This window comes from Carcharodon carcharias, chromosome 2 (assembly GCF_017639515.1).
Source record: "Carcharodon carcharias isolate sCarCar2 chromosome 2, sCarCar2.pri, whole genome shotgun sequence".
Taxonomy (NCBI): domain Eukaryota; kingdom Metazoa; phylum Chordata; class Chondrichthyes; order Lamniformes; family Lamnidae; genus Carcharodon; species Carcharodon carcharias.
In genome coordinates, this window is record NC_054468.1 from 2299921 (window position 1) to 2314455 (window position 14535).

Below are 14535 nucleotides of genomic sequence, written 5' to 3' on the forward strand. Positions count from 1 at the left end.
TCACCTGAGGCTATTTCGCTCTCTTTAACCGCGTTTCCATTTTGGATACTGGTGAGCGAAATGGCTCCTGATACAATCCTCTGAGGAACCAAGTCCGTGACACCACAGGTGGCTCAGCTGCACAGGAGGGGAGGAGGAAGAGTGGAAGTGCTATAGTATTAGGGGATTCCATAGTTTGGGAGCAGACAGATGCTTCTGTGGCCTTAGACGTGACTCCAGGATGGTAGCGAGCAGTTCAAAACATGGCTGGAGAAATGGAGTAAGAGGGAAGTCTTTAGATTTCTGAGGCATTGGGACTGGTCCTGGGGCAGGTGGGACCTGTACAAGGAGGACGGGTTACACCTTAACAGGACTGGGACTAATGTCCTCGTGGGGAGGGTTTGCTGGTGCTGTTGGGGAGGGTTTAAACTAGATTGGCAGGGGGATGGGAACCTGGTGAGAAATTCAGAGTGGAGAGGAGAAAAATTGGCAGTGGGAAGTAGTGAAGTATCAACTGATAATGAGTCAGAGTTTTGCATCAAGGTAGACCGAATACTTGGAGAGTTTGATCGAATTCAAGTAGGCAATAGTAAGTCATTTGATGGGGTCGGAATAAGGGGGAAAGTAAAAAAAAAAGCCTAAATCAGGGATAACGTGCATGTATGTAAATGCACGGAGCGTGGTTAATAAGATTGGTGAAATGCAGGCACAGGTTCACAAATGGAATTATAACATTATTACTATAACAGAGACCAGGCTCAAAGAAAGGCAGGACTGGGCGTTAAATATTCATGGGTACAAGGCATTTAGGAGAGACAGTAAAGGAAGAAAAAGACGGGGTTGTAGTGGTAATATTGATTAAAAATGGTATTACAGTACTGGAGAGAGGATGTTCCAGAGGTGTCAGGGATGGAATCTCTCTGGCTAGAGTAAGGAATGAAAATGTGCAATAACATTGACTGATGTGATATATGGACCACTAACTAGTGGAAGGGATGTGGAAAAACAAACTTGCAAAGAAATTACAGAGAAGTGCATGAATTATAAGAGATATCATAATGGGAGACTTCAATTATCCAGATATACACTGGGATAGGAATAGTACAAAGGGACAAGAGGGGCGAGAGTTCCTGGAATATGATCAAGATAATTTTCTGCAGCTGTATGGTTCTGGTCCAACGAAAGGGCAGGTATTGTTGTACCTAGTCCTGGAGAATGAATTAGCCCAAGTGGATCAAATATTAGTGACCATTGTTTCATAAGGTTTAGGTTAATCGGAAACTGCAGAAGCACTAGCTCTGGATTGGGAACAATCCAGAACAGGGATAATTAATTGGGGGAAAGCCAACTTCGATGGGATGAGAATGCATCTGAGTCGAGTGAGTTGGAATCAAAAGTTGGCAGAAAAGACGGTGGCTGAACAATGGGCCACCTTCAAAAAAAAGTATTGCAGGAAATATCAAGGTATACTCCCTTGAAGAGGAAAGGTAGGACAAATAAATCCGGGGCGTCCTGGATAATGAGAGAGATAGAGGTGAAGATGAAAAGAAGTAAGCATATGACAGATGTCAGGTAGAAAATACAATGGAGAATCAGGCTGAATGCAGAAGGACCAGAGGGGAAGTGAAGAAACTAATAAGAAAAACAAAGAGAGAGCATGAAAAAAGGCTGGCAGTGAAAATAAAAGGGAATCCCAAGATCTTCTATAAGCATGTAAATAATAAAAAGGTGATAAAAGAAAGTGTAGGGCCAATTAGGGACAAAAAAGGGGACTTGCATATGGAGGCTGGAGAAATAGAAATAACAAAGGTGTTGAATGAGTACTTTGTATCTGTCTTTACAAAGGAAGAAGATGCTACCCAGGCCGAGGTGAGAGAGGAGGTAATTGATACACTAGAAGAACTTACAATTGTGAGGAAGGAGGTGCTAGAAATTCTATCCTTAGACACAGGGGAGGTGCCAGAGGACTGGAGAATTGAGAATGTTACACCCTTGTTCAAAAAGGGCTGCAAGGATAAAGCCAGCAACTACAGACCAGTCAGTTTGACCTCAGTGGTAGGGAAACTTCTGAAAACTATAGTACGGGATAAAATCAGTAGTCACTTAGACAAGTGCAGGATAATTAAGGAAAGCCAGCATGGATTCATAAAGGGAAAATCATGTTTAACGAGCTTGCTGGAGTTTTTTGAGGACGTAACAGAGAAGATTGATAGGGGAAACATTGTTGATGTTGTTATAATCCCAGCTAATGTTACTACTGGACTGGCCTGATCCCAGGGTGGAACCCGACTTCATATATTGAAACTTTTATTTTTTTAGATATCTGGAGGGTGCCAATGAACAGAGTGACAGGAGTCAGCTGATAAGCTTTTAACAAGAAAAAATTAATTATATTACAAAACTCCTTCAACCACAACTGTATCTTTTTCAGATATATACAAATTTGTAAGGTTAACACAAGTTACAAAAACTATCTTATACTCTAATATCCACAGCCCATGATGCTATGGATCTCTCCTCAAATTACCGCAGGTGCTTGTCACACTGAGCCAACCAGTCTCAATGAGCTCTGTCCTTTGGATGAGGGCTTCCAATCTCCACTCTCCAAGACCTTGCTTTGGAATTTTCTCCCAAACCAATGCTTTCTCTCAGTCACCTTCTGCAAGGGTTCACCTCCAGGGTTTCAAACTCTTCATCCAATGTTCCTCTCCCCTGAGCCACCACATGAATTCAAGCTGTCTTCCACATACTAACTCTCTCTGGCTCAGACATTAACAGTACACTGCTGCATCACATGCCTATAGCAAAGAGTTACAGACCTTCAGCCCTCTCTTTGGACCTTCTGGCCTCTCACTTTAAATCTGCTTCCTGCAGCTTTCCTTCCTTGAAGCTTGGAGACCTTTCTCTGCTCCTCACTCTTAACTCCACATAACAGGACCTTTTCCAGGTTTCTGTCCTTCCTCTGACTAGAAGCTCTGCTTGGGACCTCCATCTGTTCCACTCCCCTGGATTTTGGGGACTTTCTTCTTTAGCTTGGGAATTGTTATCTGTCCCGTTGCTCTAGCCTCTCTGGCAGCTACTTTCAACTGAACTCAGACTGCTTTTTATGTGTGTGTGGGTGGGTCTCCCTCCTTGGACCCCCCTGTTGCTAGCCAGAAGCACATTTTTTCCTCCTCTTGTGTTTGCTTTAACTTCTCTTCGAGTCGTAAAACCCATTAGAAATGCAGGTATACAAACAGCTTTAGACGTGCTGTCTCCCTCAAAAATGAAACTAGATCCCAGGCTTCAACTTTTAAAGTGAAACTAAAACTCAGCTTGACATTTTTGTGACTCAAATACAGAAATACAAATTGAACTTAAACTTTAAAACTAAAACTCATTCCTAATACCCACAAATACAAATATAACTTAAATTGTCCTATTTCCTAACAATGCGGTTATATGGAATTTCAAAAGGCACTTGATACAGTGCCACACAACAGACTTGTGAGCAAAATTCTAGCTCATGGAATAAAAGGGAGAGTAGGCACTTGAATAGAAATTGGCTGAGTGACAGGAAACAGAGAGTTGTGATAAATGGTTGTTTTTCAGATTGGAGGAACGTTTGTAGTGGAGTTCCCCAGGGGTCAGTGTTGGGACCCTTGCTCTTCCTGATATATATTAATGATCTAGACTGTGGTGTTCAGGGCATGATTTCAAAAATTGCAGTTGATACGAAGATTGGAAATGTTGTCAACTGTGATGGGGATAGTCTTGAACTTCAAAAGGACATGGACAAGTTGGTGGGTGTGGATTGGGCAGACAAGTGGCAGATGAAGTTCAATGCAGAGACGTATGAGGTAATTCATTTTGGCACGAAAAAAATGGTGAGACAGTATAAAATAAAGGGAGAAATTCTAAAGGAGGTGCAGGAACAGGGGGACCTCAGTGTATATGTGCACAGGTCATTGAAGGTGGCAGGGCATGTTGAGAAAGCAGCTAATAAAGCATATGGTGTCCTAGACTTGCTAATAGGGGCATTGAGTAGGGAGCTCATGTTGAACTTGTATAAGATACTAGTTAGGCCTCATCTGGAGTACTGCATCCAGTTCTGGGAGCCATACTTGAGGAAGGATGTGAAGGTATTGGAGAGAGTACAGAGGAGATTCATAAGAATGATTCCAGCGATTAAAAAAACTAGCTATGAGGGTAGATTGGAGCAGTTGGGACTGTTTTCCTTGGAGAAAAGAAGGCTGAGAGGAGACTTGATCGAGATATTGAAGATCCTGAGGGATATGGACAGGGTAAATAGTGAGAAACTGTTCCCACTTGAGAGCATCAAGAACTAGAGGGCACAGATTCAAAATAATTGGTAAAAGGAGCAAATGTGATGTGAGAATTTTTTTTTTCACCCAGAGGGTGGTCGGAGTCTGGAACAAAGTTCCTGAAAGGGTGATGGAGGCAGGATCGATCGAAGTATTCAAAAGGGAATGGGATTGCCACCTGAAAAGAGAGAATGTGCAAGGTTATGGGGATAAGGCGGGGAGTGGGACTTGGTGGAATGCTCTTTCAGAGAGCCAGTGCAGACTCGATGGGCTGAATGGCCTCTTTCTGCACTGTAAAGATTCTGTGATATTGTGACTGATATATATTGTGAACAGTTGGGGCCCAAGCACTGATCCTTGCTGTAACCCCACAAGTCACAGCCGGCCAACGTGAGAACGACCCGTTTATTCCCGCTCTCTGCTTTGTCTATTGATCAGTCCTCAGCCCACCCCTAACCCATGTGCTCTAATTTTGTTTACTAACCTCCTGTGTGGGACCTTGTCGAAAGCCTGAAGTTTCAAATACACCACATCCACTGGTTTCCCCTTATCCATTCTGCTAGTAACATCTGCAAAAAACTCCAACAGGTTTGTCAAAAATGATTTCCCTTTCATAAATCCATGTTGACTCTGGCCAATCAGATCATTATTTTCTAAGTGTCTGGTTATCAAATCCTTTAATAGTTTCTCGTATTTTATCTACTACTAACATCAGCTTAACAGGCCTGTAGTTCGCCATTTCCTCTCTCCCAATTTTCTTAATTAGTGGGATTACGTTTGCAATTTTCAATCTGCAGACACCATTCCAGAATCTATAGAATTTTGACCACCTATGTATCCACTATCTCTGTAGCCATCTCTTTCAACACTCTCTGTCCCTCGTTTTATGTCACTGAACTCCTGTCTGTCCCATTGGCCTCGCAGTGTCTCACTCACTCTCTTTATCAGAGTAAAGCCATCCCAAAGTGCTTCACAGGAGTGTTATCAAACAAAACCTGGACCTTGAGCTACGTAGAGATATTGAGGAAGATGGCCAAAAGCTAGGTCAAATACTTAGTTTTAAGAAATATCTTAAAGGGGGAGGTGAGGGTGCACAGATGTTTAAGGAGAGAATTCCAGTGCTCAGCGCCTAGGCAGCTGAAGGCGCACTCACCAGTGATGGAGCAATTAAAATCAGGGATGCTGAAACAGCCAAAACTTGAGGAGTGCAGATATCTGAGTTATGGGGCTGCAGCTGATTAGAGATGGGGAAGGTGAGGTCATGGATGAGAAGTTTTACATTGCAGCTTTGGTGGACCAAGAGCTAATGTAGGTCAGCATGCACAAGGATGATGGGGGAACAGGACTGGAGTGATTTAGGACAGGATTAGTAGAGTTTTGGATGACCTCAATTTTATGGAAGGTAGAATGTGAGGGGCCAGCCAGGAAATGGTTGAAGTAGTCAGGTCTATAGGTAACAAAGGCATGGATGAGGGTTTCAGCAGCAGATAAACTGAGGCAGTGATGGAGCCAGGTGATGTTAGAAGTGGAAATAGGCAACCTTAGTGATGGTGAGGCTCTGTGGCCCAAAGCTGATCTTGGGTCAAGTATGATACCAAGGTTGGGAACAGTCTGGCTCAACCTTAGACAGTTCCAGATAGAGGGATGGGGCCAGTAGCTTGGGAAGGGAACTTGTGGCTGGAGTAGAAAACAATAGTTTCAAATTCCCAATATTATCTTACCTATGTTTAGATCTGAGATCCAGAAACTATTTCAGCCTTTTACTTCTACTTGTGTGTGATTATAAGCTAAAAGGTTTGTTAAGTGGCAAAATGGAGTCTCTGCTTAGATCTATTAGCATTGAAATTTGTTTGCCATCCTTTGACCCCTCAACTTAGAATGCTTTGTTGTTTTTTTTTTCTTGCATTAAGATGAATCGAAGTCCCTGGATCTTGAGTGCAGCACAGCCAGATGGGCTCAAGTCGTTGAGTTTATGGCAAGGTTGGGGAAGAAGCCACACTCAAAGTATATGAATCTCAGTAATAGTTGGCTCACTGCTAATGATGCAGTTCAGTTGGGTAAGTTTATCCAACATTATAAACCATGGGGACGGAGTTGGCACATGAATTGCTAAGGGCAAAAGTATTATGCAAAGCTTACTCCAAATCAATAGCACCAGAGGCCGTAAATGGAAATCAGTAATCAGCAAATATAAAATGGATATTAACAACGCAATGCTAAACCCTAGAAGAAAATCTGCCAAGCTGTAGAAAGGAGGCAAAAGACTAGGCTTTGTCAAATTATAATTAGATAATAAGGAGAATGTTGAAACTTTTGGCACCTTCATGGGTAAACTCTTATGGGTAGAATGTCCAGTGTTACTGATTTGTTACTCTCTTCACCAGCCAATGTCTTTCAATCAATCGCAACAACAAATTTCATTTTTTTGTAGGAAAATATTCCAAAGTATTTCACAGACAAAAACAATGCACCCTGAGCCAAATAGGGAGATACCAAGCAGGGTGAAAGAGGAGAGTCTTAAAAGATGAGCTGGATTTTTTTAAAACAATTCATTTATGGGATTGGGCTTCACTGGCTGGGCCAGCATTTATGGTCTATCCCTAGTTGCCCTTGAGAAGATGGTGGTGAGCTGCTGCCTTAAATTGCTACAGTCCATGTGGTGTAGGTACACCCCCAATGCTGTTAGGAAGGGAGTTCCAGGATTTTGACCCAGTGACAGTGAAGGAACGGCGATATATTTCCAAGTCAGGATGGTGAGTGACTTGGAGGGGAACTTCCAGGTGGTGGTGTTCCCATCTATCTGCTGCCCTTGTTCTTCTAGGTGATAGTGGTCGTGGGTTTGGAAGGTGCTGTCTAAAGAGCCTTGGCAAATTCCTGTGGTGCATCTTGTAGATGGTACACACTGCTGCTACTGTGCATCAGTGGTGGAGGGAGTGAATGTTTGTGGATGTGGTGCCAATCAAGCAGACTGCTTTGCCTTGGATGGTGTTCAGCTTCTTCAGTGTTATGGGAGCTGCACTCACCCAGGCAAGAGGGGAGTATTCCATCACATTGCTGATTTGTGCCTTGTAGATGGTGGACAGGCTTTGGGGAGTCAGGAGGTGAGTTTCCCATCACACAATTCTTAGCCTCTGACCTGCTCCTGTAGCCCACAGTACTTATATAGAAACTAGGAGCAGGAGTAGGCCATTCGGCTCTTCGAGCCTGCTCCACCATTCATTATGATCATGGCTGATTATCCAACTCAATAGCCTGCTCCCATTTTCTCCCCATACCCTTTGATCCCTTTTGCCCCAAGAGCTATATCTAACTCCTTGAAAGCATACAATGTTTCTGGTCTCAACTACTTTCTGTGGTAACGAATTCCACAGGCTCACCACTCTCTGGGTTGAAGAAATTTCTCCTCATCTCAGTCCTAAGTGGTCTACCCCATATCCTCAGACTGTGACCCCTGGTTCTGGACTCCCCCACCATCAGGAACATCCTTCTTGCATCTACCCTGCCTAGTCCTGTTCGAATTTTATAGATTGCTATGAGATTCCCCCCTCATTCTTGTGAACTCCAGTGAATATAATCCTAACTGACTCAATCTCTCCTCCAATGTCAGTCCCGCCATCCCAGGAATCGGCTGGGTAAACCTTCGCTGCACTCCCTCTATAGCAAGTACATCCTTGCTCAGATAAGGAAACCAAAACTGCACACAATATTCCAGGTGTGGTCTCACCAAAGCTAGTCCAAATCAGTTTCTGGTCAATGGTAACCCCCAGGATGTTGATAGTGGGGGATTCAGTGATGGTAATGCCATTGAACATCAAGCGGTGATGGTTGGATCCTCTCTTGTTGGAGATGGCCATTGCCTGACACTTGTGTGGCGTGAATGTTACTTGCCACTTGTCAGCCCAAGCCTGGATTTTGTCCAAGTCTTGCTGCATTTGGACATGGACTGCTTCAGTATCTGAGGAGTCATGAATGGTGCTGAACATTGTGCAATCATCAGCGAACATCCCCATTTCTAACCTTATGATGGAAGGAAAGTCATTGATGAAGCAGTTTAAGATGGTTGGGCCGAGGATACTACCCTGAGAAACTCCTGCAGCGATGTTCTGAAGCTGAGGTGACTGACCTCCAAGAACTACAACCGTATTCCTTTGTGCTAGGTATGACTCCAACCAGCGGAGAGTTTTCCCTCTGATTCCCATTGACTCCAGTTTTGCTCGGGCTCCTTGATGCCACACACGGTCAAATGCTGCCTTGATGTCAAGGACAGTCACTTGCAGCTCACCTCAGGAGTTCAGCTCTTTTGTCCATGTTTGAACCAAGGTTTTAATGAGGTCAGGAGCTGAGTGGCCCTGATGGAACCCAAACTGGGCATCAGTGAGTAGGATATTGCTAAGCAAGTGCCGCTTGTTAGCACTGTTGCTGACCCCTTCAATGATGATTGAGAGTAGACAGATGGGGCGGTAATTGGCTGGGTTGGATTTGTCCTTTTTGAGCACAGGACATACCTGGGCAATTTTCCACATAGCTGGGCAGATGCCAGTGCTGTAGCTGTACTGGAACAGCTTGGCTAGGGGTGTGGCAAATTCTGGAGCACAAGTCTTCAGTACTATTGCCGGAATATTGTCAGGGCCTAGAGCCTTTGCAGTATCCAGTGCCTTCAGCCGTTTCTTTATACCAGATGGAGTGAATCAAATTGGTTGAAGACTGGCCTCTGTAATGCTGGGGACCTCTGGAGGAGGCCGAGATGGATCATCCACTCAGCACTTCTGGCTGAAGATTGTAGCAAATGCTTCAGCCTTATCTTTTGCCATCCCTTTCCCATTTCACCCCTTTCCCATTTCTACTTAGTTCTGTTGAAGGGTCATGAGGACTCGAAACGTCAACTTTACTCTTCTCCGCCGATGCTACCAGACCTGCTGAGTTTTTCCAGATATTTCTATTTTTGTTTTTATCTTTTGCAATGCTGTGCTGGGTTCCCCCATCATTGAGGATGGGGATATATGTGGAGCTGCCTCCTCCAGTGAGTTGTTTAGTTGACCATTACCATTCACGACTAATGTGGCAGGACTGCAGAGCTTAGATATGATCTGTTGGTTGTGAGATTGCTTAGCTCTGTCTATCACTTGCTGTTTATGCTGTTTGGCATGCAAGTAATCCTGTGTTGTAGCTTCACCAGGTTGACACCTCATTTTTAGGTATGCATGGTGACAAACGAGGAAACTCTGTCATTAAAAGGTTTCAAAATTGATATGGAGGAAGTGTTGGATAAACTGTAGGTACTTAAAGTTGACGAGGCACCAGGACCAGTTGAGATGCATTCAAGGATATTGAAGGAAGTTAGAGTGGAAATTACAGAGGCACCGGCCATAATCTTTCAGTCTTCCAAGGTGAGGGGCAGGTGGTTTGGGGGGCTGTGAGTAAAGTTTTTTACCCAGAGGATGGTGACGGTCTGGAATGCGCTGCCTGGGAGGGTGGTGGAGGCGGGTTGCCTCACATCCTTTAAAAAGTACCTGGATGAGCACTTGGCACGTCATAACATTCAAGGCTATGGGCCAAGTGCTGGTAAATGGGATTAGGTAGGTAGGTCAGGTATTTCTCACGTGATGGTGCAGACTCGATGGGCCGAAGGACCTCTTCTGCACTGTGATTCTGTGAGATTCCCTAGACTCAGGTGGCGCCAGAGGACTTGGTAAATGTGTGAGAGGCTTGAGTCAGAGGAAGAAAAAGGATTTCAGGGCTGGACAAAAGTTCCAGAGAGCAGGTGGGTTGAGGCCTGTTAAGGACTTAAGCACAAAAATGAGGATTTTAAATTGGTGAATTGGGAATTAATGTACGTGGATGATGGGAATGTGAGATACAGGTAGCAGGGGCTTTAGGAACTGAAGTTTATGGAGAATGCAAGGCTGACCCAGAGAGCACTGGAATAGTTGTGTCTGGCCCACTCATACATGGTTGACACTTTCAGCAGCAGAAGAAGCAAACAAACAGCACTGTGGAGGTGCAAGCTGGCTTCCTTTGGGGTCTATAGCCCTGGTCTGGTTGAAAACAGTTAACCGAGTTAATATTTTGAGTCTGTACGTCAAATCTCTCCTGAGCTCCCACTATCCCTGATCTTCTATCGAACTCCACCTGCTTCCTCCCACCCCAACAGTATAAGATCCATCACATTTCTACCTCTCCTCAGCTCTGAAGAGTCATACATACTTGAGACATTAACTCTGTCTCTCCCTCCACAGATTCTGCCAGAGCTGCTGAATTTTTCCAGCATTTTCTGGTTTCATTTCTCTGATCTTTCATTGGAGCTCCATTGAGGGTGGTTGTATGCTGTGAACTGGAGAGTGTTCATTGTCGTAACCATTTCTAAATGAGAAGCATAAAGGCATTCACTTTTTGTGATTCATGTACCAGGACACCCAGATCCCTCTGTACCTCAGAGTTCTGCAATCTCTCTTCATTTAAATAGTATACTTATTTTCTATTCTTCCTGCCAAAGTTCACAGTTTCCCACATTATACGTGACTTGGAGGGGAACTTGGTGGTGGTGTTCCCATGTGTCTGCTGCCCTTGTCCTTCTAGATTCCCAGCACAGAGAGAAATCCTCACTCTGAAATACTCAAGGCACAGAGAGAGATCCCTGATGGGCTAAATGAAAATACTAGAAATTGAAGCCCATCTTGCAGTAATTTAAAACCTCCATTAAATCTCATTTTCAGCTGCCTTGTTGCCAAACTTGCCTAACTTGGAGGAACTGGACCTTTCTTGGAATGAGACAATTGGTGGAACTCTCAAACTGCTGACCAATCATCTGCAGCACATGCCCCAGCTGAGGGTGCTTGTGCTGGGCAGCTGTAGACTGTCTGAGACAGATGTCTCTGCCCTGGGTAGGTGCACTTAATTCTTTGGCTTTCTGCTGTGCCCGAACATTTCACTTTATGCTGATTAGATTCCGGCTTGTGTATAATTGCCATATTTTCTTTCTCAAATTTCTCCATTGCCTGAAAAATGGAGACAGTTCCTGAAGGTGATGACTCTCACTGGGGGACAGTTCCTGAAGGTGCTGACTCTCCCTGGGGGACAGTTCCTGAAGGTGCTGACTCTCCCTGGGGGACAGTTCCTGAAGGTGCTGACTCTCCCTGGGGGACAGTTCCTGAAGGTGCTGACTCTCCCTGGGGGACAGTTCCTGAAGGTGCTGACTCTCCCTGGGGGACAGTTCCTGAAGGTGCTGACTCTCCCTGGGGGACAGTTCCTGAAGGTGCTGACTCTCCCTGGGGGACAGTTCCTGAAGGTGCTGACTTTTACTGGCGGACAGGTCCTGAAGGTGCTGACTCTCACTGGGGGACAGGTCCTGAAGGTGCTGACTTTTACTAGGGGACAGTTCCTGAAGGTGCTGACTCTCCCTGGGGGACAGTTCCTGAAGGTGCTGACTCTCCCTGGGGGACAGTTCCTGAAGGTGCTGACTCTCCCTGGGTGACAGTTCCTGAAGGTGCTGACTCTCCCTGGGGTGCTGACTCTCCCTGGGGGACAGTTCCTGAAGGTGCTGACTCTCCCTGGGGGACAGTTCCTGAAGGTGCTGACTCTCCCTGGGGGACAGTTCCTGAAGGTGCTGACTCTCCCTGGGGGACAGTTCCTGAAGGTGCTGACTCTCCCTGGGGGACAGTTCCTGAAGGTGCTGACTCTCCCTGGGGGACAGTTCCTGAAGGTGCTGACTCTCCCTGGGGGACAGTTCCTGGAGGTGCTGACTCTCCCTGGTGGACAGTTCCTGAAACTGCTGACTTTTACTGGAGGACAGTTCCTGAAGGTGTTGACTCTCCCTGGGGGACAGTTCCTGAAGGTGTTGACTCTTTCACTGGTGGATTATCTCTAAATAATAATTTATTATAATATGAAGAGTCAATATTTTTTAACATGATAAAAAGCTGTTTTGACAATCAATCAGAAAATTCAATGGAATGCTAATTGAGGAATTGCTTTTAGGTGACTGCATCCAACTTTTGCAAAACATTGAAGAGATTGATTTATCCTGGAACAGCAACTTGGGAGGAAATCTGTCTCTCTTTACTGAGAAGCTCCAGCCAGTCAGTAAGCTGAAGGTTCTAAGACTGATCGATTGCAACCTAACTGCAGAAGATGGGAGAGAATTGGGTAATGATTGCTTACAGAAAACTAAATTAGCTGTTTGGATTAGAGTTTTTTTTTTTAGTAAACTAATGCCTTTGCAAGGTTGTGTCATTGATTGTAAGAATGTGTATTTTTATCTCCCTCTGTTAGGAGAACATAATTGAAATTTAGAAATTAGATCATTTGTTTTTATTTAAGGTGATTCATGTTGGGTTCATTCGACTTGAGAAATGTTAAACATTTAGAGCATACAAACAGGCCATTTAGCCAAACTGGTCTAAGCAGGTGTTTATCCTCTAGATGAGCCTCCTCCCACCCTCTTTATCTCGCACAAGCAGCAAAGGTTTCTATTCCTTTCTCCCTCTTTCCAGCTTCTCCTTAACTGCATCTATGCTATTCACCTCAGCTGTTGCTTGTGGTAGCAAGTTCCACATTTGAGCCACTTTGGGTAGAGATGTTTCTCCTAAATAATTGAATTTATTGGTTATTAGCTTGTAGTTATAACCCCATTTCAGTCACCCCCACAAGTGGAAGCAATTTCTTCACAATGATGCTGTCAGAGCCTTTTACAATTTATAAGACCTTGATGATGCTACCCCCTCAGTCTCTCTTCTTTAGAAAAATGCCCAGTCCATTCAGTCTTTCCTGATGTATTGAACCTCCCAGTTCTAGTTTTAGTCCAGTAAATATCCTCCGGTATCTCTACCTTCCTTTTTCTAAAACAGAAATCAGAACAGTTCATGCACCTTAGGTGTGATCTAACCAAGGTTCTATGCAAGTTTAACATAACGTCTTTTAGTTTTTTATCATGTTCTTCTAGAAATGAACCACAGCGCTTGATTTGTATTTTTCTTAATAGCCGTATTAATCTGCATTGCTACATTTAGTGATTTGGGTGGCTGCCGGGCTGCTCCATTTAGACATTGGTTTTCTAAAGCATTATGTGGTCTCTAGCCTCCCTGTTTAAATATGTGTCATCAACAGTCCCTTGTGTATAAGGTGATTCTTACTTGTGGATGCCTGGTTTAAGTGAGATATCATTGTTGGCTGAGGGTTCACAGATGGCTTATGAGCCCTCTCTTAGTTATCAGTATCTCCCAGAGTGTGGCCGTTGATTGTCTGCTGGTAGAGGCGGTGGTGGATTGTTGCCTCGAGAAACTGCCCTCTCTTCTGTCAGTCTCGCCATTCTCTCCCAGTGACTGTTTTCATTGATTGGATGGTCTTGACAACATTTTTGATGATGTATCACTATTTTGGTCATAGTTGGGAATCTGCTTCCCATGTGTTGATGTTAATAAGCAGATCTTCATGGAGGCTTTGATATTGTCTTTGAAACGTTTTCTTTCGCCTCCTCATGAATGGGCTCCCTGGCATCGCTCTGAGTAGAGCACTCCTAGTCCTCCCACTTGATTCACAAGATCCTCCTAAGACAGCATCGATGATGTTCTAGCGACTCGATATGGTGTCTATAAGTTATCCAAGCTTCAGCGCCGTAGAGAAGCATGAGGAGAACTGCTGCCCGATAGACTTTGAGTTTAGTGTCAGGTCCAATATCATTATTCTCGAAAGATTGAGCACATAACTCACCATAGGCAAGCATATTAGGTTTATGGTGTATCCCTTTACCAGTGTCAAGCTCTTAGAAGCTTCAGTGAATATGTTGTCTTTGTTTTGGCCTCCAGCTGGTTGAAGTTGAAGAGTTTATACGAACATACAAATTAGGAGCAGGAGTAGGCCACTCGGCCCCTTGAGCCTGCTTCTCCATTCAATAAGGTCATGGCTGATCTTGTTGTAACCTAAACCCCACGTTCCCACTTACCCATGATAGCCTTTCACCCCGTTGCTTATCAAGAATCTATCTAGCTCTGCCTTAAAAATATTCAAAGACTCTGCTTCCACTGCCTTTTGAGGAAGAGAGTTCCAAAGACTCATGAAGCTCTGAGAGAAAAAAATTTTCCTCATTGAAAATGCCCCATTTTTAAACAGTGACCAGCTGAGGTTACCCCTGGACAAGCCTGATCCCAGAGTGGAACCCAGCTAGATAGATCCTAATTTTTATTTATTTGTGTAGATACATAGAGAGTAGCTACTGAACACAGGCACAGGAGTCAGCTGATGAACTGTTAACAAAACA

At 44.3% G+C, this 14535-nt stretch overlaps 1 protein-coding gene across 6 annotated transcripts in view; it reads left to right on the forward strand.

The window, feature by feature from the left end:
* lrrc31 (leucine rich repeat containing 31) overlaps positions 1 to 14535 on the forward strand; it is a 119368-nt gene that overhangs the window by 52581 nt on the left and 52252 nt on the right. For 5 of the 6 annotated variants that reach the window (XM_041209430.1, XM_041209450.1, XM_041209441.1 and 2 more), the window contains exons 4-6: positions 6194 to 6340; positions 10997 to 11164; positions 12258 to 12425. In XM_041209430.1, coding sequence (XP_041065364.1) covers positions 6194 to 6340; positions 10997 to 11164; positions 12258 to 12425 — 483 coding nt within the window. The remainder of the gene's footprint in view (positions 1 to 6193; positions 6341 to 10996; positions 11165 to 12257; positions 12426 to 14535) is intronic. The other variant, XM_041209467.1, reaches the window with a different exon arrangement.